The sequence below is a fragment of the Scomber japonicus genome, chromosome 9, assembly GCF_027409825.1.
Source record: "Scomber japonicus isolate fScoJap1 chromosome 9, fScoJap1.pri, whole genome shotgun sequence".
NCBI classification, from domain to species: Eukaryota; Metazoa; Chordata; class Actinopteri; order Scombriformes; family Scombridae; genus Scomber; species Scomber japonicus.
The window spans coordinates 16,852,243-16,874,075 of record NC_070586.1 but is presented as its reverse complement, the minus strand read 5'-3'; the positions used below and the strand labels follow the sequence as shown (position 1 = coordinate 16,874,075).

Genomic DNA, 21,833 nt, shown 5'->3' with positions numbered 1-21,833 from the left:
AAATTTGCAAAAGCATTTATTCTCCACAAGTCAACAGTGCCTTCAGTGCAATGGAACAATAAATCAAATACAATAAAACCCCCAAACCTTAAGAACAGCAGAAACATGAAAACAGTATTTTCTAGCAAGTGTTAAGTGCAACCCATTTTCCCCACAGGAGCTAAATGAAGACAAGTGAACTCTGTTATCTTCCTGCTGATAGCGCTGGGAAGTCTTCTGGGTCATCAGGGTCAGGAGCTAGTTCATCTCCCTGGAGGGAAACAACACAGCCATTAGCATCAAATTAAGTGATATTTCACAAATAGTCTGGTTGATTTCCTGTGGATTATATTGTTACGCTGATGACTTTCTGGTAGTCTGAGAATTAATCATGTAATTAAAAGTGAGTTCACATTTTGTGTCCGGAAAAAAGATTTGACTTGTATCTCATTAGTGTGACCTAAGAGTTGAGAACATACCCTCTCCAGTATGGGTTTGGGTCTCTCTGGGCGAGCGCTCGGACCACCTCGTGCACCCCTTCCTCGACCCCCTCGGCTAGGGCGCCCAAGACTCCCAAAATTGATGTCAAGGAGGGAGGTGATGTCATTCACAGACCGGCGGAGGAAGTTGCCCTCATCCTCCAGGTCCTCTATAGGCTCCTTGACATTCTAAAAGTGGAAGAAAATGCTAAATATAGTTAAGTGAGGCTGTGAGTTACAGCAAGTCTCACCACAGTAGCCACCGTGTAAAAAGGAGGTTTGCAACAGCTGGCTCGTCATTATTTTTAGCTTAACTGTTGCTTTAACTGATTTTATTGTTCACTGCTAATAGGACCAAATAGTTCAGACAACTGTAGCTTGATTCACTCATAGCCTAATTTACATTTCTGTCAGTGAAATGTAAACGGCTGATTTTTAAACTACTCGGGGCAAGAGAAACAGTTACTTATTAACACATGAGCAGATATACAGAAACAGCATTTATAGCATTTATTTGGAGTTGTGTTTCTGACCCTCCAGCTGGCCAAAGTCTGTTTTTGGTCTTTCACTAGCTCATTAACGTACTCACCTCAATGCGCTTTGACTGGTGGATGACCTTGGCTTTGGAGGGAATCTTGTTCTCTGCTTTGCGGATATTAAACTCTGCCTTGGGACGACTTGTCTCCTGCAGGGCCTTCCACTCATCAAGGGTCATCTCCATGGCAAGCTGGACCACCATTTCTCCGTCCTCCTCTTCGATTGCTCTATCACAAGAGAATTAAGCTACGTCTATCAGTCCATTTTATATTGATGTTTTTTATCTCTAAAATGTGAGTCTAGCGTTTCCAGCGCACAATTCTAATGAAAGAAAAAACTGGCATATCTTTGGTAACATGGGGCATCTATGAAATGTATAATTTGAAAAAAAAAAAGGGGCATAAGTCAATTTGAAACATTAGTGTGATCTGACTATCAGCAGGACCTAAAAATATATTAATCCAACAGATGGCTCAGGATTATTTATAAATACAACATTTCCTTTACTTTTTTTCCTTTGAATGAACTCCACAAACTCGCGGTACACCGGGAGAAAAATTAAATGTCAACATTTTGTCTGTATAATTTCGGTCTGACTCACTACAACTTGGGTAATGGTAACTTTAAAGAAGAGAAGCTTGATTTCTTCCTTCCTTTCATTCATTTGAAGATGCTTCACAACAACATGCACGATTTGTAGAAACTCTGTTTTACTAGAGCCACAATTAGTCGATTAGTTGATGAGCAGAAAATTAGTCAGCATGTAATTGATTGATCTGATCAAATTAATTGTTTTAGTAACTTTCAATGGAAAAACAAGGATTTGCTTTGTCATATGACAAACTGAATTTATTTGGGTTTTGAGACTATAGGTCAGACAAGACGAGACACTTCTTAAATCATAGTTGTATTTTTCACTATTTTCTGATCATTTATAGACTAGACGATCAATCAATATTAAAAATACACCAACAAACATACATGAGGCAAAATATTAGGAAACCTTTAATATAATAACAAAAACTGAAAATGTATCAGCTTTGTAAAAGTTGAATTTGTGGCAGAGCTGTAGTATTAGATTGCACAGGTGTTCCTAATAAAGTGCTCTGTGTATTTTACCATTTACTAGTGAACTGTGTCACCCCCTGAATAATCTGCTACTTGACAATGGGGCTGTGACTGTGATATTTTTAAGAAGTTGCTTGTGTGTGTTACTCACGAATTCTGATTCTCTTGCTCCGCTGGTACTTGCGGTTCCTCTGATTTGACCGGAGAATCAGACGTCACCTCCATTAACTCACTTCACAAAACCAAGGACAAGAACAAACAGAAACACAACTTTCTATTGTGCCCACATTTAGAAAGAGACATTTACATGTTGCTGATCAAAGTTCACCAACCTTGCAGCTTCGTCAACGCAGCCCCAGTTCCAGGGTCCTCTGCCTCCACGCTTCTCCTCAGGGGAGATACCGCTGCAATTAAATGTTAAAAAGTGTAAATATGCCTTTATGAGAAAAGCAGCATGTGCAAGTTAACAAAATAAAAGGCTTACGTTCCGTTGTGACGATCATATTCTCTTTTGCCCCTCAGATTAAAGTTGTCTTGGTTCCTAACGTATCCTCCTCCACCACCACCTCCACCTCGTGCTCCTCTCCTTCCTCTGATCCCTCCTCTGCCTCTTTGGTCAAAGTCTGGATTATAGGAGGGCCTGGGGACCAATAAAATTAAAAGTGAGTTTATTCTTGTGACAGCTGCTTCATTTCAAACCCATCTGGTGGCATGCTGCTCTGGAGGTGCATCAGCGGTTTTAAGTCTTATTTTTTAAAACTAAGACGAAGTGACATCACTTAATCAGTGACAATAAAAGGGAAAATTGTTGATGCTGAAATGTCCACAGTTAATAAGAGCAAGATCCCTGAGTGTGTTGAATTGAGCAATGGTGCCTTTCATTACTCATTAATTTGACATTTTATTTTAGAAGGAAGAATGTGACATCTTTAAAAAAAATAAATAAATATAAAGCATAGTTAGGGAAGATAAGAGGGTAAAAATCCATTTCTGCACCAAAAATATATCCTTAACTGTATGAAACAAAATATTTTTGAGTTTAACATTTTAAACAGTTGACAGTTTGGCAAATTTGATCAGCACCGGCAACAAATGCTGACTTGTGGAAACCAAAATGTAGCGAGTTGTGTTTTGGCCTCAGCTTGTATGAGTTCACATACTTAGAAAAAGGAAACTCCTTAGGGTACTCCTCTTGGTTGGCCCTACGCTCCCTGAAAGCTGCCACCCTGGTGCCTCTCTGGGCCTCCTCACTGCCGTCTCCGCTCTCGTTCACAGGTCCAGCCCGGGCCTGCAGCTTACGAACTGGGGACAGAAAGTAGGTTATTGAGGCACACTGAATTTATTTATTTTTATTCATGTTTGGCAAATCAAGCTCAAGGACTCTTGTTTGAACCACTGATTTACAAAATATCTTGGCATGGTATTGCAATGTTCCTGTTACTAAACTGTGCCTCAAAACTGACATTAAAACATTCTCCAGCTCATACTCTCTCAAACCTCCAACCTAAACATTGTACTATTATCAATAATAAATGATTTGATGATGACATATTGGTAAACAGTTATTGTCCTATGATCACTGGAGTGTTCTTATCTTTGGAAAAAACTATTCAATTATGGACAGTTTCAAAGTGCAATGCAGTTATTTGGCTTTAAATAACCCATGGCGTGCAGTGAAACAACACAGCAACCTGGAAACCCACCCTGACAGCATGCACATGGGCTGCAGCCTCGCTGACCCTGCACCATCAGCAGCTGACACAGCCCAAGCAAGCTGGCCACTTTTGGCAGGACTATCCAATCTAGAAATAGTCGCAGCTGCCAGAATGATGTGGATGTGGGGTGTGTAGCGATGCTGCGGCCAAGCTGTCTAGCCTTACCTGGAGCAGAGTCTACAGCATCCGAGGTGATAGGAACACGTCTGTCCTTCTGGGATTCCTTCTGGCCGGTTTTTTTCTGCTTTACATTTTTATCATCGTTTTGCTTTTTCTTCTTCTTTTTTTTCTCCTTCTCTGTGTCCACTTTGTTGATCAGGTCGAACGGGTCAGCCTCGTCGTCCAGAAGGTTTCCAAACCTGTTCGCCACAACGCACCCGTAGGCGTCCGGCTGCATTTTAGCCTGCGTATGATGATGAAGGGGAGAAAACACAAGCAGAGCTCAAAAAGCTAGTTTCCTCTCTCACACGGTTAATATAAACGCTTATCAAGTAACAACATCAAAAAATCCATGAGAAAAAACACCGTTTTCCTGCCAAGCTGCAACAGAGAAGAGCAGCACACGGTCCTCCAATGTCCCCACTAAACTTCCAGTAAACGCCCGCAGCAGTTTGTCGACACTTTTTAAATGTCCGCACGTGTGGAAACAAGCGACACCACGCCCCTGTGCTCATCAATAGGCTGTCGACTAATCAATATTCATTGAATTGATGTGGCTGCAGTCCTCTGCTGCTTAGTCAGGTCCTGCAGACGGAAGTGGGACGGGATCTGAAGTTGAAAGACACTTTTTATGTTAAAAATTAATAATAATGATAACAAAAAACAAAAAAAGAGGAAATAGGCTACTAACGTTCAATGTTACATTTCCATTTTGAAAAACGTTAGGCTACATAACTTACACTATAACAACCAAAGATATAAAAGATATGGTTACACTAGAACTTGTAACAATGTTATTTCACTCACCGGTCCATTTATGTTAATGGAGTGGACAAAATAGTAGGGACACCAGTCAATATAATGCACCCTAGTACACCACCACCACCACGCACTACCATCTCAATAATAAACATAAAATCATTTTAGATAATGTCAGCAAAACGTGAAAATGTATAAACTTTTAAAGATTTTATGAAGGAGCTTTTGAATTGGATTAAGATTGGACAGGTGTAATGATACCTGATGATGAAGTGGCCGGTGAGTGTATTAGGCAATATTTGTATTATTGGAAGAAAAAAAACAATCAACGGTAACCAAATAATAAAGCGTACTGACCTTTGAAAAATGACTGTGGGCTTAAGCAATGCCGAGTACTGCTGAAGAACGATGTATAAGACTATTGTGAGGATATCAGCAACTCTTCAGCTGCTGCAAGTCAACGGTTGAGGTTTGGCTAACATTAACTATTTATATAACGGCTAACGTTCTGGGTAACCATGGTGACGCCATATTGTGCATTATAAAAGGAGGACAGTTTGACAACAACCATAGTACTGATAATTACTCAGGCTAATGTTAATGGCTAGTAATTACTAGTAATGTAATAATTTGAAAGCTTGATGGTTAAGTAGGCCAAAGTTAGATTTGTAATTCTATGTGCTAGCTAGGCCTACTTATACATATCAGTTAGCTACTATAAGCACTGAGTATAGTCTTAGAAAAATTTAAACTAGCTAGTTTTTTAAAAAGCTGTCATTTAGGCCTACTTTTTAAGTTCAGCCACAAGCCTGTACTAAGGTTCTAAGTGTCTTTGACTGGTAGCAGTTGTTCCAGCCTTGGGAAGCTAGTGGTGGTAGATTCAGCTATCACGTTAAATGGGACCTATTATGCACTTCTACAGGTCTATATTTTTATTCTAGGGCACTGGGATGACTTTGCATGATTCACAGTTCAAAAAAAATCCTTATTATCTTTAAGGCTAGCTACTAACCCTGTACGCAGCCCCTAGCTCAGTTCGGCTCTGTCTAAAACAGGCCGTTTTAGCTCATGTATCTTTAAGATGCCCCTAGGCTACGTCAACAAACCATAAAGAAAACATTAAAAGTAGGATTTCATTACTTTTTCTTGTTTTTTACTCAATATTGTCAACTTGTCAAATACATCTGTACACATTTGCGATGTAATCCAATCCAAAATATGACAGGGGACATGTGTGACAACCTGACATCAACTCATTGGCAAAGAAAAGCTGTTGCCCTAGCTTTTGAATTGTAGGTAGCATTTAAAGGTATGTTTTTCTCAAGTTTTGGAGCTTTGACCATCATCATTACAGTATATAAATGGCAGAAAACACGAAAAAGCACAAGAGATTCCCTTTAAAGTTCAAACCTGACAAAACCTCAGATGTTGCTACTTACGCCAGCCAGCCGAAACAAATTATTTCCTCAGGTATTTCCATAGGCTTAGAGCTATTGAGTGGTTTCATGAAAGTCAATTTCAATTTTACTTAAATTGTAGGTTAATTATTTAAGTATTTAAGTGTGGGGATGACCCTGATAATAGTCAGTGAAATTGTTTTATACACTACAAGTGTTGCTGATACTTTAACCTTTAAAGTGTGTCTACTTTCATTTAGACAGACATTTGATTAGCTATTAAACTCAGCTGTATTCAGGAATACATGTATTACTGTGTAGCATTTACTTTTCCTTTTTATAGTTTCAGTATGCATATGTGTATGCCATTTATACTGCCCTAAATTCCCCTGTGTAATTATGTAAATTGCAAACTCCAAAATGAGTCATAGACAGTAAATGTTCCATCTGAATACTGTTCTTTGCCTCAGACAGAACCTGATTTCTCCTCAGGGATCACTAGATAAATGACTATAAAAACTGATCAAACATATGTATGTACATTTACTCAGATCCATGTACTGTTAAGCTGTGTCACTCTCACTGGTAGGATGAGTCAGGATATATTTTGCATAATGAAACTTGACTACATCTAGTGGTCAGAGTAGAAAGTACAAGTGTATGGTGTCCACCTATTTTTTGGGGGAAGGGAGGGGCACATATCACTATGACACATAAATGTAAGAGTGTAGTGTACACGTGTTATGTACAGACTAAAGCATTCAGTCATAATGTAAGCATACTTGAAATGATTATTGCTATAAAATAAAATCCATATTTAATTAAGATTTATTTCCAGTCTGACATACAAAATTAGTTTTTGTATAGATTACATTAAAATAACCAGTTTGCTACAAGATTTTGTCAGAGCATGACATTCAAATATAAAAAGAAGTTTGTATTCTTAAATTATAATCTGGAAGGTGTACCATTGAGAGTAAATCAGTTCTCCTTTTGGCACACAGCACAGTGTATGGATGAGCTTTTTTAAGTAACCAAGTGAATTCAGGGCCAGAATACCTTATTTATCCCAGAGAGTAATTCAGTTTTTATAGTCTACCCAGACCTTATACAAAACAAAAACATACACACACACACAAATTAACAGGTGAAGTGGGCTGTGCCAGAAACAACAGATAAGGACAGATGTGTACACTGACACCTTGTGTGGCCCATGCGTACTGACTCACACAATGACCATACCAACCATGTGAGAAGAAAGTAAAAACACAATTTAAACCAACTATTTGGTTAAGAAATGAATAAGGAATATAGTGTTTTGGGGCCACAAACAGAATTTTGTTTAGGGCCACCAAAATCCTAGGGTCGGCCCTGAGTGAGACAGACAGCACAGGCATACAAAGACAAACAGAAAGTAGTTGTTGCACTAGAGTGAATACTCATAGGACAGTGACTACATAAGTTATTTAACATGAACTGTAACCCCTCTTTTCAAATTAAACATTTTGATTTAGTAACAAAATTGCTTGAATAAATAAACTTAGTTACTGTTAATGTCAGTACTGTAGACCAAAAAGTGTCAGTTAATGACATCATTAATTGAAGTCTTCATGTTTCCAGTACGCAAGTGCGTTTGAAAAGCACCTTCCTGGTTTGGTTGGGTTTTTTCTCTGATGGGGAAATAAAGAGCAAAAATAAAAAGTTAAATTGCGTGTTTTCCAAAAGTACACTGATATGTTAAACATTTAACAATTAATTGGGGAGAACCGATTTAAAAGGGGAAATCAGAGCCACTCTTTAGTCTCCTCAATGTAATATTTAAATATAACTTACAGAGGTCTAATTCTGTATTTTTGTCACCTCTAGTATAGTGTAAAGGGCAGTAAAGCAAAAGTAAAAAGTTTCACTGATATATCACCAAAAACATTTCAAGTAACCTTAAGTTTCTATTTCTTTTTCCTCTCACACAGTGCGCCCTTTGTTCATGTATTTCCGCCCTAAAATGATTACGTAACTTTGGCGCCTCTGAGCCACCGTTTCCTTTCCCTTTAAATTGACCAAAAAGTGTAATAACATAAACAGACTCCTTCAGCGCGGGAAAGGGGACATCTGCTCGTCTGCAATGTAAAATTACCCGCCCTTCACTCTCATTGGCTACAGCGGTAGATGAACGTGCCCTTCGCTCCTTTTTATTGGCCAATATTGTTTCAATCTCATTGGACAAAAGCGTCTCAGCCAATCACAACGTAGAGAGAGCCCTGGCTGTCTCAGGTTACTATGTTGCAGACTTATTCTATTAGGCCGCTTTCATTGGCTGCTTCAGACACGTGGGAGTGGATTCCTGCAGCTGATTGGTTAGTTGACGGCTCGGGCGCGATTTTGCAACGCGGGACAACGATCCTGTGGGCGCACACAGGTCAGTCCAGAGCGGCCGCGTCAAAGAGGAAACTACCAGTCATCTTCACCTCTGACTGTATCTTCTGTGGATACTTTGTAGCGAAAGACGGATTTCTTTTCTTTGCCTCTGTGGAAATGAAGGACATATTCACTCCGGATTGATAGGGCGCACTCAAAACAATCAAATAGAAGTGAGACTTTTTTCTTTCTTTTTTTAAACTTGCTTTTCCGACTCAACACCGGGACATCTATCTTTTCATGATGGCTGATAACAAGCACCCGCATGTTATTTTTTGCAACGACTCTCCCAAAAGAGTTTTGGTGTCCGTCATCAAAACCACCCCGATCAAACCCACTAAAGCTGAGGCTCTGACGCCGACAAGCCCCGGATTCAGCGACTTCATGGTCTACCCGTGGAAATGGGGGGAGAACGCCCACAATGTGACTTTGAGCCCGGGCTCAGTGAGCGGGGCTTCGTCCCCTACCGGGACCCAGACGGCCAGAGAAGCAGACACTGCTCCTTCACCTGACCAGATGAAGGTACATGTTCAAACCCATTCATTACAAACTGTGTCATGAAAGTGATGTTGCTGCACAGACTGAGCAGTAATGACCAAAAAATATTGTAATAGCCTAGTATAGTATATAGGCTTTTGACAACACCGGATTACATGTACAACAGTTATAACTTAAAACAACATTTAAAATATATGTGACTACCAGTTATAACATTATTTAAGAGTGCATGCATTCTTCTATTGATATTTTTAAAGACAAACTATCCCAAACGGAGTAGTTGGAGAAGATCAGTGCAGTCTTGAGGTAAATGATTCTTAATATATTGAAATTAGACGAGTTAAAATTGGGAATTTATGTATGGACTCAGCCTTAATATGGCCGGGATTGAGAGTCATTTAAAAAAACGCCCGCGCATTAGGGTGTGACCTGGTGGATTTTAAACCCCAGTTACTTCCTGATTTGGGAGCAGCTGCTCATACATGACGTGTATGCGCGCCAAAAATGTAACCGGATGTGAATGAATGAATTATAATGAACAAACGTGCCACAATGTAACCCACGTGAGTTCAGCAAAGGAAATAATGATCGACATTATGTTTCAATGTATCGAGTACAAATCACTGGTAACTAACATGTACTGAATGCTTCTTTATAATAACACATATATATTCATATATGAAATAAAAAGTAGTTTTAACATCATGTGCCAATTAAAATTATACTTTCTGAACACGAGTTTTACACAAATTTGGTCGTTTGAAAACATTTGATACTCAAACTCTACAAATTACATTCAGGATCTGATGGTCTGCTGAATTTGAGATATGAAAGTGTGTTTTCTTGCTGTCAGGATGGTATCCGCAGAGGTCGTCCACGAGCTGACACCGTCCGGGAGCTGATAAATGAGGGCGAGACTTCATCCAGCCGGATCCGCTGCAACATCTGTAACCGGGTGTTCCCCAGAGAAAAGTCTCTCCAAGCTCATAAGAGAACACACACAGGTGAGTTCAGACAGCAAGGCATGGACATGGTTATAATGTCCTGATATGTTTTTTAAAAGTACTTTGGAATAAAAGGTGGGGATGTTGTGGTGGTATATAATGACCACTTTTAGAAGCAGAGAGGGTCATGTAAACATCTGTATAACCAGATGCTGAACAGGTGAGGGCACAGCTCTGTTCTGTCCCTACTATGATTGCAGCATTAACATTTGAAAATAGTGCATGTGTGTATTATTTTAAGCAGTACTGTGTAATAACTATTGAACAATTCAACAATTATCTAAATAACTTCCGCACCCCTTCTACAGGAGAGAGGCCCTATCTGTGTGACTATCCAAATTGTGGGAAGGCGTTTGTCCAGAGCGGTCAGCTGAAGACGCACCAGCGGCTGCACACTGGGGAAAAACCCTTTGTGTGCTCAGAGAAAGGTGCGTTTTTACTTGTCAGTCAGCATTTATCAAAATTAGACTGAAGCTGTAAGCCACAAGAGGTGGTCCATCGCATTGTTTTTAAAAGAGACTGTGTCATTAAACTGGATGAAGTGTTATTATTGTAGTAAGCAACAGTTTTTTTTGTTACCTTGAGATTTTAGGTACTTTCCACTGGTATGAAATTGGGCTCAGTTAGTGTGACTGAGTTGAGCTTATAATTGGTTGAATTATGTTTGAAGACTTTTGGAAAGTACCTGAAATACACAATTTTGACCACAATTGTTCATAGTATGCATACTATGAATAATAAAAAAATATGTACTAGCGGGGAATCACCACTAGAATTTTTGTAGTTAATAACAACGTGACAAGAAAATGATCTATTCATAGTCTTTACTGATTTTTAAAAAACTGAACTTGTGCATCAATGTCCCTTTTTAACAAAAACAGGTCTTGAATTACATATCGCAGCAACTTCAATATCACTGAGAAACATGACCTCTCATGGCTTACTGCATTTATTCACACCTGTTGATTAACATGTTGCTGCATTGTGCTTTTTCCTCAGGTTGTGGCAATCGGTTCACACATGCCAACCGTCACTGCCCCAAGCATCCTTTCTCCCGTCTGAAGAGGGAGGAACCGAAGGAGGGCCAAGGGAAGGCCCAGTCAGTGGACAACAAGGCTGTGGCAGAGTGGTTGGCAAAGTAAGTGGCTACATTTCTGGAATGATCTCAGCAGGTGGACTTGCAACCTGTACAGATGTAGTTTGAGAAAGAATGCATACTCTAACTTATAGTGCAGTTTCAGTTTGTTTCAATATGCGCTTTTCTCTCGTGTCCTTGCAGGTACTGGCGAACTCGCGAGCAACGCGCTCCAACAACCACCAAGGTGAAACCGCAGGGCAAGGCGAGAGCTGAAGACCAGGAGCAACAGGATCCCATGGAGTTCCTTCAGTCTGACGAGGAAAACGGGGAAGAGGAGGAGACCCCAGAGGAAGAGAAGGGCAGTCAGGGGGGAGCCGCCAAGCGTCGCCTCCAGGAGCAACGAGAGCGTCTCCACGGCGCTCTGGCGCTCATCGAGCTGGCCAACAACCTGTCTGCCTGAACTCCCACCCTCCTCCCTAAACCCCTCACCCCTCATATCTCCATTCCCAATCCGCCTTCCTGCAATATGTGCTGCAGCTAGAAATCATTCATAAACGCAGATCAGTGACTAGTTTAGTTTATTCTATCAAGTTGTGAAACCAGACTTTAAGAAAGAGCTGAATTGGCCCAAGATCAGTGTTAATGTACAGCAACATCTGTTCCCCTTTACAGCACCAGGAAGGCACAAGCTAAAGCACCTTATTCAGCTTCCATTTTATCCTTTTAGGCTGCTATTATTGTAGAATTGACTATATGAAGAATGTCTTTCTTTCTTCTGCCTTCTGAAGGCAAAGGAAGAATACCTGTTATGTTTTAATTTGTTTTGTTTGCACTTTGATGGTAACGAGTTTTTTTTAAGTATATTGTGAGTGTAAGAGAGTGTGTATGATTGATGTATATATGGATTAAGCTGAGATGGACAGAATGATACAGGGTGTGGTCAAACTTAAGAAAATATAAGTTGGCATCCTGATTGTCAGACAGCTCCTAGGTTTCATCTCTAGTGTCGCAAGCACAACTTTTCAGCCACCGATGTCAGCCAGCAGTGGCAGAAATGGACTGAGAAAGATTTCAGATCGTTTTAGCCTCCTTCACACAACTCTTTACAAGAAGCGGTGAGAATAGACAAAAAAAAAAGTCAGGGGAGCTGGATCAGTCTGACAGGAGACATGGTCATTTTTACATGCGAATGAGAGGTGATCATTGCAAGCCTAATCCAGAGGTCTGGCCAGGCACAAGCTTTGCCTAACAATCCAAACTTTTGACAGTTTCCACCACTTCTTTCAGTACAAATACATGAAATAGTATCCGCATGACATTACCAGAGATGCAAGGGAAAATCCATCCTCATGTCTTTTGGTTTGAGTTCCTTAATATTCTACAATATTTGGAGAACCAGAGTACTTCTTACAACATTGCCATATTCTCATTTTTCCAGCAGTTTTCCTCACAGACATGTATAAAATCTGCAGGCCAGAAGTTGTTTTCCAACCAGACAAGAGATATTTTTAGGAAGCATGATGTCAGCCATCTTTTATATTAAAAGGTGGCAGACCAGTTATGATACAGGCATAGCATCATGGTAGTGTGTGGTGCATGTATGTCATCTCATTTCAAAGTTTAAATTATGAGATATTTATTTCACCATGTTTTTTTCTGTTTTAGAGTGCTGACATCATGACGATGTCTAAAGGGAAATATTCTGAAATCTGCAAAAAATTTTAAAAAAGTTCTCAACCACATTAATTTAAAAATCCTTTTGAGCTAATAGGAATTGTCAGTTTTAGACATTTTGGTCCACATTGAAAGAAATGTAGTAAAGATATGTTTTAAATACTTGCACCCCCTATTAAGTCTTGGATTAAGCTTGCAATGCACTGAAGATTAGATTTGTCACGTGTCCAGGAAAATGGCACTTGTTTTTTTTTTTTTTTCATGAATTGATGTGTAGTGCAGGGTGCTTTTCTTTCTTTTCTGTTTTTTTTAAGCAACACTACATCATTCAACACTGTATGAAGCCTCTCATAACTGCCCTACATCTGGTTGTTTAGGGGAAACCTACACCTACAACCTGTCTCTCACTCTGTCACTCTAGCTGTGATGTTTGAATCTGTTTGATTTACAAAATTGCCCTTTTTTGTGGAGTTAAGGTGAAACTGGAAGGCAAGTCAATTGTTGATAATCAAAACACCAAATGATTTATTGTATCTGATTATAGTATATTGTGAAGCATTTTCTAACCCGTAGACTATTTTGTGGTTTTGAGAAATTTATGGCATTTAATATATACAGATTGTGTTTGTTAGACTATTGAGTGTGCACGATTTACCAAGAGCTTTGAAGTTTTGAATTTTAGTTTCAGTTGTCCCCTCTGCTAACAACTTCCAACAGTTTTCATGTTTGACATGTGTAGAGTGATCCTGCTTGCTTGGTAGACATTGTTACACATTTTAAAGTTAAGATTTCTCTGACAGCCTGCCCACACTGTTATACCACTTCTGGTCTTCAATAAACATTCACTGAACCGGATCCTGAATTCATGTGTTTTGTTTTAATTTATTCCTTTACAGTAGTAGTGGTGTTTATTAAATAACAGTAATAATCTATCCAGGGAAATTAAGTTATTGATTTCAAATAAATACAAAAGATAAGAAACAGTAGTTTTCTCCAATATGAAGCACAACAGTGACACCAAGTGGTGATAAATATAATATTGTCCATCTAGCTTGCAGAGTACTTCTCTTTAAGATCTTCTGCAATGTGAATCTTCAGCTCTTGTGTTCCTTCTGTGTTTCTTCCAGATGTTTCGTTGTTAAAAGTGAGATATGCATACACAAGTCCACCTGACATACTGCAAAGCCAAAGATAAAAGCAATGCATTGTTAGGCCATGGAAACATTTTTTATAACTTCCCTGTTACTTGATAGATTATAGATAATTGATTTTATTTCAAAGATGCCAGATATAACATCTTAGATATTAATAACTCATTTGTCTGGAAATATTTGAACTTGTACATCCTTGTTTTGCTCTGGATTGGCAATACAAGACTTGTATTTACTTAGTGACAGAATTTGGTCACATGAAGGAAAGAAACCTTTCAAGTGAAAGATTTCTAAATTGATCTTTACAAAAAAAAAAAAAATAGAAAAAAACAGATTCTTACCAAATGCTGAGGCCCAAGAAGTTTGTCCAAGAGAACAGGTAGTCTCCACCCACATAAATGCCAATAAAGGCTACAGCAACATTCTGGGGACATGTTATTTTGTTATATTGTTAGTATGTGAGGGATAAAAAAATGTGACAATGCATAAAGGAGGTGAGGAGAGTTAAGCTGTGGCAACATGTTGAACATGTTGCTCTTTTATCATGAACTACTGCATTTACTTTAATGAGAAAATCTGCCACATGTATCCTATGATAGTTTATCACTACTTGTCTGTCACTCGCATGATGCACAATCCAGATTGGAACGTTAAATATTTTCTAATTAAAAAGTTATATTAGAGGATTGTGTAACTTTGACAAAGGTATACACTCTGAGCCTACTTTCTAGTCCAAGGATCATATTCTTACCTGTGTGTTCTTACCTTTATTGCCCCGACTACAGTAGTAGTAAGCGCCGAGTTATAGTGGCTGCACAGGACTATGGAATACATCAGCACAAACCTGAAATAACAGAGCCAAGACTTTGATAAGCCGAGTCAGTAATGGAAGTATCAAAGTGCAACTTTTGAAGTTTACAAAAAGAAATCATTCATTCACTGAAATAAAGTGACGTACCCCATGAAGCAGGACATGAGAAAACAACAAATAAATGTGGCTTTAACCCAGTCTTCAAATGTGACTGCCTGTGGATCAAAACAGAAAAGGAGGTCATATAATAAAAGGAAACTACGGAAGAGAATTAGGGCCACTGTGGGGGAAAAAAGTGAGTTCTGACTTTTTTTCTCAGAATTCCGAGATTAAAGTCAGAATTCTGACTTTTTTCTCTGATTTTTTCTGATATTAAAGTCAGATTTCTGACTTTAATATCAGAATTCTGACTTTAAACTCAGAAAGTCAGAATTCTGACTTTAAACTCGGAATTCTGAGGAAAAAAGTCAGAACTCACTTTTTTTTCCACAGTGGCCCTAATCCTCTTCCGTAGTAAACAGTTTGGGGCATTTAAGACGAAAAAAAAACTTGATACGGTCACAGTTACATACCTTGTGTAAGTCTCCAGTAAATGCACTTGCCAAGAGAGTTGGTATAACAATGATTAGTGAGTTGTAAAATAAGACACCATATTTCCCAAGGCCCTTTACAAAAAAAGAGTCAAATATTTTATATAATGTGAGTAAAAATTGAACATACACAGATAACTTATGGGCATGTAAAGTTAAAAACCTATGGTCCATCTTTTATACAATTTTTAAACCGTAAAATGTATGAAATGATCATGAACAATAAAAATCAATATCAGTCAAAGTCTTGCATATCACTTCTTACAAATGTATAACTGAGAAAACAAGCTTTACTGTGCAGTAATAAAATCTGTTATAACCTCATAATACGTGGGGCAGCTGTGTACAGATCAAATTGTCTCTATTTGTACAAAATGTGCAGAGAATGTTACCTCAATGCCAAGTTTCTTCTTGGTGTACACACCGCTGGCAGCAGTGAAGGCATCATTAAGCAGGATGAAAGTATAACCCTCCACATCGAAGGCCAGGTCAGAACTAAAGGAGACAAAATAACTGGTTTCTTGGCACTTTGATTATTTCTTAAACCAGGAGTTTCAAAGTCTCAGACTGAGGGCCTCCCTTCAAACAAAGCATTGAAAAAGTTGCCCCCTCACCCTTAGTTTACTTGCTTATTTTCACTTAATTCCTGGATGCCTATGGGATCATGGTTATGTTATTTGATCCCATACACACTCAACAATTAAAACACTACAAATACACCAAATACATAAAGAGTCTGTCTTAAGGCATTCATTATTTTATGACTCTGGGGAAAAACAGTAAAATTCTCTAAAACTACTCTGAACTACCTCTGAACTAACATTTAGGCATTTCTACATGATCTGCTACTGACAACTAATGTCATATTTTTTCACTTCCATTCACTGAGCCTCCCCTGAAACTGTTTGGAGCCCCCCTTAGGAGGCCTGCCTCCCACTCTGGAAAGATATGTTTTGAACAAGGTGTTTCAATTCAAAATGAGTCAGTTTACTTTTAAAGAAAGAAAGTACCTTGCAGCAACCATGGCACCAAAGATTATAGCCACAACACTGTAAACAAGTCGCTTTGGGAACGTTTTTCTGAAAAAGAAACACAAAAGCATTGAGTGCAAAACCCAAAACTACACAGCAAGGCACACCAAATCAGGACTAGGGTTGACACTCTCTTTCTTTGTAAAATCACATCCACTTCTCTATGTGCACTGAAAGCTCCGCTCTTAATAAACCTGTCATAAATCTCCCTATATATTTCACAATACTTTCATACCAAATCTGTCATCATTCCTATACAATCATTCAATCATACTCTATTAAGCGCTTCAAAGCTAATAAAGATTATTCTAATCACTGATTAATGAGAAAATTATATTATTAATTAATTGTTTTGCCTATAAAACGTAAGAAAGTAGTGAAAAATGCCTGTTATGATTTCTTAAGCATTGTCCTAAAATGTCTTGATTTGTCTGACTGATAGACTAGAACCCAAAGATGTTCAGTTTATTATCATGACTAACACAAAAAGCTTCGAATCCTCAAATTTGAGATGCTCCAATAAGCAAATATTTGGTAGTTTTGCTTCATGATGACTAAAACGATTATTTGATTATCAAAATAGATGCTGATTCATTTTGGTTTCAATCGTTGCAGCTCTAGATATCTCTAATAGCACAAATTTAAAAAACATACCTTAATACATATATTTCCAGGATCATGGTCATCAAAATTGTGAATTTCCGTAATACCGTAAACATGGGTAAGCTGTAAAAGACACAACATGTTTTTGGAAAGACTCTTGAGTAAGCACTGTGAAACTTAATGACCAAAATGTGTTAAATGAGACCACAGTCAACCTGAGCTTTTTGGTGCTGGCCAGTCCTGTTATGTGGTTCCCGAGATACAACAATGGAAGAGGGAAAATCTGGCAAGAACATATCAGGATTTTGTCTTTTTGAAAATAGAATATAATTATATACTGTTAAGAGGTAAAACTGAAATGCCTTACTTTCAAGAGAACACTTTTGTCAAAATCTTGAAACTGGACTGTTTTTCTCTTTTTGGCAGCATAAAGGACAACAAGGGTGGTGATCATCTGAAAGAACAAAAACTATATGAGCCCAGTGACTGAAGAAGTAATCAGGTCCTTTACTTAAGTCAAAGTACCAATAAAGTAATGTAGAAGTACTCCATTACAAGTAAATTAGTGTACTGCATGACAAATCCTTTTAAGTAGAAGTACATACGTATTGGCAGCAAGGTGTGGTTAATTCAATCCTATTCAAGTGAATGGGAGAGTGGCCTCAGACTTTTGGACCCCACTGTATTTTTGACTATATTTTAGATGGTTAAGTCCAGTGGTTCCCAACTATAGGGGTCAGGCTCCTCCAAAGGGTCACCAGATAAATCTGAGGGGTTGTGAGATGATGTGAACAAAATTCTGACATACAAATCTCTCTTTAGTTTTTGGACTTTTTCCTTTAATTGGATCATTTTAACATTTATTGAATTGAAACTATTTAAGAAGTTCAGAGGGATAAATCACTATTTGGTGGACTCACAGACATGTGAAAATGTGACTCTGACTGCACACTGCTTTTTGCAAGACATCAAAAGCAAAAAAAAAGTTTGGAAACCCCTTGTTTAATCTTTAAAAGCTTGTTATGTTATCCATTGTGTCACATTTTCATTTGAAAAGTAACTAAAGCTGTCAAATAAATGTAGTGGAGTACAGACAGAGAGAGAGGGGGGGGGGGGGGGGGGGGTATGAAAATCCACACTGGGTCACTCACCTGGCCAAGTCCTAGACACATGTAGGATGGAAACCTGCAAAAGCAACAAGTTCTTTATCAGACCAGGACCAGGATCAGGAAAAGTGACTCCATAGTGACAAACGGCAAATAAAGCTTAGTATCCGGGTTATCCTCAGCCTCAGCCTCTCTCTCTCTCTCTCTCTCTCTCTCTCTCTCTCTCTCTCTCTCTCTCTCTCTCTCTCTCTCTCTCTCCCTTTCTTTGCGTGTGCGTGTGATTCCCATCGACAACAGTGTAATACCTAAAAAGTGACAGCACAAAACAGCGCCACCCACCTGAAGCTCGTGAGCACCGTTTTATTCACCACCGTGATCAGAAACGAGCTCCCGGCGTAAAACACGGCAGAGACAAACTTGAGCAGCCCGGAGTGTTCAGCAGCTTCCTGTCCGGCTGGAGCAGACATCATCACCAGCTCCTGGAGAACAAACTTGTCACACTGTCAAAGTGATTGCTATGGCTATGAGAATACAGTGTTTGAAAAGGCGAAGTGACTGCTGGTGTTTCTGCTGGTGTTTCCTGTCAACCAGTAGTGTCCACACAGGAAGAGGGGAGATGGGCGTTCCTCTCACATTATTATATAATAAACAGGAAGGGTCAAGCCCAGCCACAGCAGTATGACTTATTCTCCATGCTGTCGACCGACGTGGTAAAGTTAACAAATAAGAACATGATTACTGTATTCTAAAGGATGTGTCCTTGTATGTTTTATTATGAAAAACATTGCATAAATAGACATTTTATTCAAGATTTAAGAGATTATATTGTTATATTCTCAACAACACAACACATGGCAGCACTGAAGGCAGTGAAATGTTGTTCTTCGAGCTCTACTCAGAGTGAATAATAAAATGATAGAGAAGAGGAAGATAAAAGAGAGATAAATTAAAATAGGAACAAATATGTATTATATTGCACACTGGTATACAGATGTGTTACTGCACATCAGTGATATAAGATATCATGTTATGACATTGTGCAGCACATTTTGACATGTCTGGTAGCCATGCCAACTTAAACACTGGCTGATAAAAAAATACTTAATCATGCTTCATTGGGAAAGTAGACAAAGCTATAAGAAATGGCACTATGTCATTTGGACAGGTTGTTGAGGCAACTATGTTAATAAAGAAACACTTTGACAATGAATTTAAACCACAAAATGACAGTTAATTAAAATACTAAAAACTTGTGGCAGCCACTTTACTAACATGCTTATTATTGGTTCTATTTTATGGGGTCCTGGCAGAGTCAAGTGCCATAGCAAGTTATCTGACAGCCCGAAGAGAAACAAAAGTAAAATGTGCCACTTTGAAACCGGTTTCCTGAGTGAAAGTCTGCAAGGAGGAACTTGTACTTTAAGTGGGGTGTGGAGCCTGACAGTTGTGCCAACTATACAGTAAGATAAACATTTGCGGTTCGTTCTGTTTGCACGACACTGTTTGGCAAACCTGAGGAATTTGGAGGGGAGGAGATTAATAATAACATGTCAAATGTTCAATATAAAGTGACCACAGTAGCGCCACACACCACACCTTTACTAGCTACGAGTATATCCTCTAGAGGGTGCTGCTGCATTAGACCTGCTGTGACTTTCCCCCTCTGTGCTTCCAGATTTAATATCAGCAGTCTGACAGTTTCTATTATATTCTTGTTTGCTTAGAGTTATCTTTAAAAAAAACGTTGCCCTTTGAAGAAAGATGAACCACAGCAAAAACGTTGAATTGAATCAGTGTCAGGAGGATTACCGCAACAGATTAAACTTTTGGCAGGAGTACACCAGCCCTCACCTGTGACATTTATTATGGGTATTTGGCACCATCTTATTTGTTTGTTTAAAATATTTTTCTTACACTAAAGCTGAAGTCACAGAGCGTGATTGTCTCTTAAACCAGTCTGGATTTGACTTTGGGTTTCTGCTGACATAAATCCTGGCTCAGTCTAAGAGTGGCAACCCATCTCTAACTTTTTGTTAAGGGAAAGTCAAAGAGAGATTTGTTATGAAGTAACCTTTGCCAAATGTTCTTTGCCAATGTATATTTATCCCTGCATTGCACAACTGAAGCACTGGTTAGGGCAACTGAAGTTTATTTGATGAATACATGAACATTATTGTACTACTCAAAACATATAATAATTTTACTTATATCAGGTACTTTATAGTATTCTGTGTTTATAGTCAGGGTATTGAATCTCTAAGGTCTTAGGCTAGAGTGGAGGTCCAGGAGGGCTGAATGGGCACAGTGTAACCTGGCTTTGAGTACAAGGGAACATCACATAAAGGGAGGAAAAAACAATGAGGTGCAGAGCAACCTATGTGTGTGCTGAGACTACTGCTTTAAAGCAAACACTGGTCATTTAGTTTTTATGTGTGTGTGCTCATATTACGGTTACAAAGCAAACACTAACTATTCAGGGTTATTCAGGGAGAACACCTGCAGTTTTGAAGAACTTCATTAGAAAATGATTATTTGTCAAGGCTAAAGACAATGGTCAAATTACATAGATGTCCAAGAAGTGTCAAAGAAAGCCTCAAAACGGCTTCAAAAATTGACTTCCTGTTGATGATTTAGTTGCAATCTACTCTTATAAGGCCATGTCTTGAATATGGCACAGGGCTCTTTGTGGGATACAATAACAACATGAACTGGAAGCAAGTTCAAAATGTTCCCTTAAAATCACCAGAAGCCAATACAAACAGATTGAGACACTCAAGTCTGCATAATGTAGTTGGGCCAATCAATCAAGTGTCTCACAAGACAGTTTGGAAGCAGTTGATGAGGTGACGAAATATTGCTTCTGTGTTGGAAGTTACCTTTTAACCCTTACATACATGTTCTCCACAGTATCCTTTCATTGATCCCTGTGCCAAATTTCTGAACTGCAAATCTATTTTTTCATTCATGACTAGGCTACATTAATAGTGATTAATGAATTGGTGATTAACCATTAATTCACACACAGTCACACTGCACTGGGGTCATATGTTATGCTGTCTAAACAGCCATAATGATTTTGTTGCGCAATATTTTAAAATAATATTTTTTTGGGGCAGTCAAATTTAACCTAGAACATCTATTAACATAATGAAATATGGATAAAAATAAACAAAAGTTGAAATACTATTTAAATGTTACTAAATATCACAATGTAAAATACTTGACAAGTAAAGGTCCTGCATTTAAAATCTCATTTAAGTATACATTTAGAAGTGATATCAGTAAAAGTACTTTTTCAGACAATCAGCCCGTGACTAATATATTAAATACATTTATTAAAGAACATTATTAATAGTAATGAGTCAATGCATGAGCAGCATACTATGGTGTTTAAACTCATTTGTAAGAGGCACAAGAGGAATCTGAGTGAGGTGGTGAGATAATACATTTGGTGGGAAGGCAGAAAAAACATATTTCTGCTACATAATATTCAAAAGACATCTGAAACATGACAAAGAGACACAAATACACACTGATGTTTTTCGTACAAGCCATTGGGAAACACTGGTTTATAATACCATATTTATAACCTTATCATTATGTTATTTTAAGTAAAAACTTTACCTGAAAAGTAACTAGTAATTACAGTAGTCAAATAAATATAATGTAGTAGAAAATATGATATTTCCTTCTGAACTGTAGTGGAGTACCAAGTTAAGTACCGTAAAATTGTACTAACTTGAGTAAATGTACAGAGTTACACTGCACCACTAGTAGGT

The 21,833-nt window shown here is 38.4% G+C and overlaps 3 protein-coding genes across 4 annotated transcripts; 1 reads left to right on the top strand and 2 right to left on the bottom strand.

Moving 5' to 3' along the window:
* Positions 1-50: 50 nt before the first annotated feature.
* On the bottom strand, positions 51-4,175 carry LOC128364908 (intracellular hyaluronan-binding protein 4-like). The gene is made up of 8 exons (XM_053325528.1): positions 3,803-4,175; positions 3,224-3,365; positions 2,548-2,703; positions 2,396-2,467; positions 2,215-2,295; positions 1,048-1,222; positions 459-647; positions 51-250 (listed from the first exon to the last, which is right to left on the bottom strand). The coding sequence occupies exons 1-8, from the start codon at positions 4,173-4,175 to the stop codon at positions 185-187; spliced, it is 1,254 nt and encodes a 417-aa protein (XP_053181503.1). The 3' UTR covers positions 51-184.
* Positions 4,176-8,530: 4,355 nt separating this feature from the next.
* znf367 (zinc finger protein 367) lies at positions 8,531-12,871 on the top strand. The gene is made up of 5 exons (XM_053325674.1): positions 8,531-9,030; positions 9,860-10,010; positions 10,319-10,438; positions 11,010-11,148; positions 11,290-12,871. Exons 1-5 carry the CDS (start codon positions 8,749-8,751, stop codon positions 11,546-11,548), a joined length of 951 nt encoding a protein of 316 aa, XP_053181649.1. The 5' UTR covers positions 8,531-8,748; the 3' UTR covers positions 11,549-12,871.
* Positions 12,872-13,004: 133 nt separating this feature from the next.
* Positions 13,005-18,639, bottom strand: slc35d2 (solute carrier family 35 member D2). 2 transcript variants are annotated; one of them, XM_053325673.1, is made up of 12 exons: positions 18,394-18,639; positions 18,100-18,133; positions 17,316-17,402; positions 17,164-17,231; positions 17,000-17,071; positions 16,325-16,393; positions 15,707-15,809; positions 15,297-15,389; positions 14,872-14,939; positions 14,679-14,757; positions 14,255-14,337; positions 13,005-13,939 (listed from the first exon to the last, which is right to left on the bottom strand). In XM_053325673.1, the coding sequence occupies exons 1-12, from the start codon at positions 18,522-18,524 to the stop codon at positions 13,810-13,812; spliced, it is 1,017 nt and encodes a 338-aa protein (XP_053181648.1). In that variant the 5' UTR covers positions 18,525-18,639; the 3' UTR covers positions 13,005-13,809. The 2 variants fall into 2 exon arrangements, 1 of the variants encoding a protein (XP_053181648.1); XR_008321793.1 differs by having other exon boundaries at positions 13,804-13,939; positions 14,665-14,757.
* Positions 18,640-21,833: the final 3,194 nt, after the last annotated feature.

Coding starts and splice junctions, on each gene's coding strand:
- slc35d2 (XM_053325673.1), bottom strand. CDS start 18,524: ATGATGTCTGCTCCAGCCGGACAGGAAGCTGCTGAACACTCCGGGCTG. Junction 15,390..15,706: donor AGAAGAAACTTGGCATTGAG/GTAACATTCTCT, acceptor TTTTTTGTAAAG/GGCCTTGGGAAATATGGTGT. Junction 14,758..14,871: donor CTCATGTCCTGCTTCATGGG/GTACGTCACTTT, acceptor CTGTTATTTCAG/GTTTGTGCTGATGTATTCCA.
- znf367 (XM_053325674.1), top strand. CDS start 8,749: ATGATGGCTGATAACAAGCACCCGCATGTTATTTTTTGCAACGACTCT. Junction 9,031..9,859: donor CTTCACCTGACCAGATGAAG/GTACATGTTCAA, acceptor TCTTGCTGTCAG/GATGGTATCCGCAGAGGTCG. Junction 11,149..11,289: donor GTGGCAGAGTGGTTGGCAAA/GTAAGTGGCTAC, acceptor GTGTCCTTGCAG/GTACTGGCGAACTCGCGAGC.
- LOC128364908 (XM_053325528.1), bottom strand. CDS start 4,175: ATGCAGCCGGACGCCTACGGGTGCGTTGTGGCGAACAGGTTTGGAAAC. Junction 2,296..2,395: donor TGCGTTGACGAAGCTGCAAG/GTTGGTGAACTT, acceptor GGTTTTGTGAAG/TGAGTTAATGGAGGTGACGT. Junction 1,223..2,214: donor GAGCAAGAGAATCAGAATTC/GTGAGTAACACA, acceptor CTCTTGTGATAG/AGCAATCGAAGAGGAGGACG.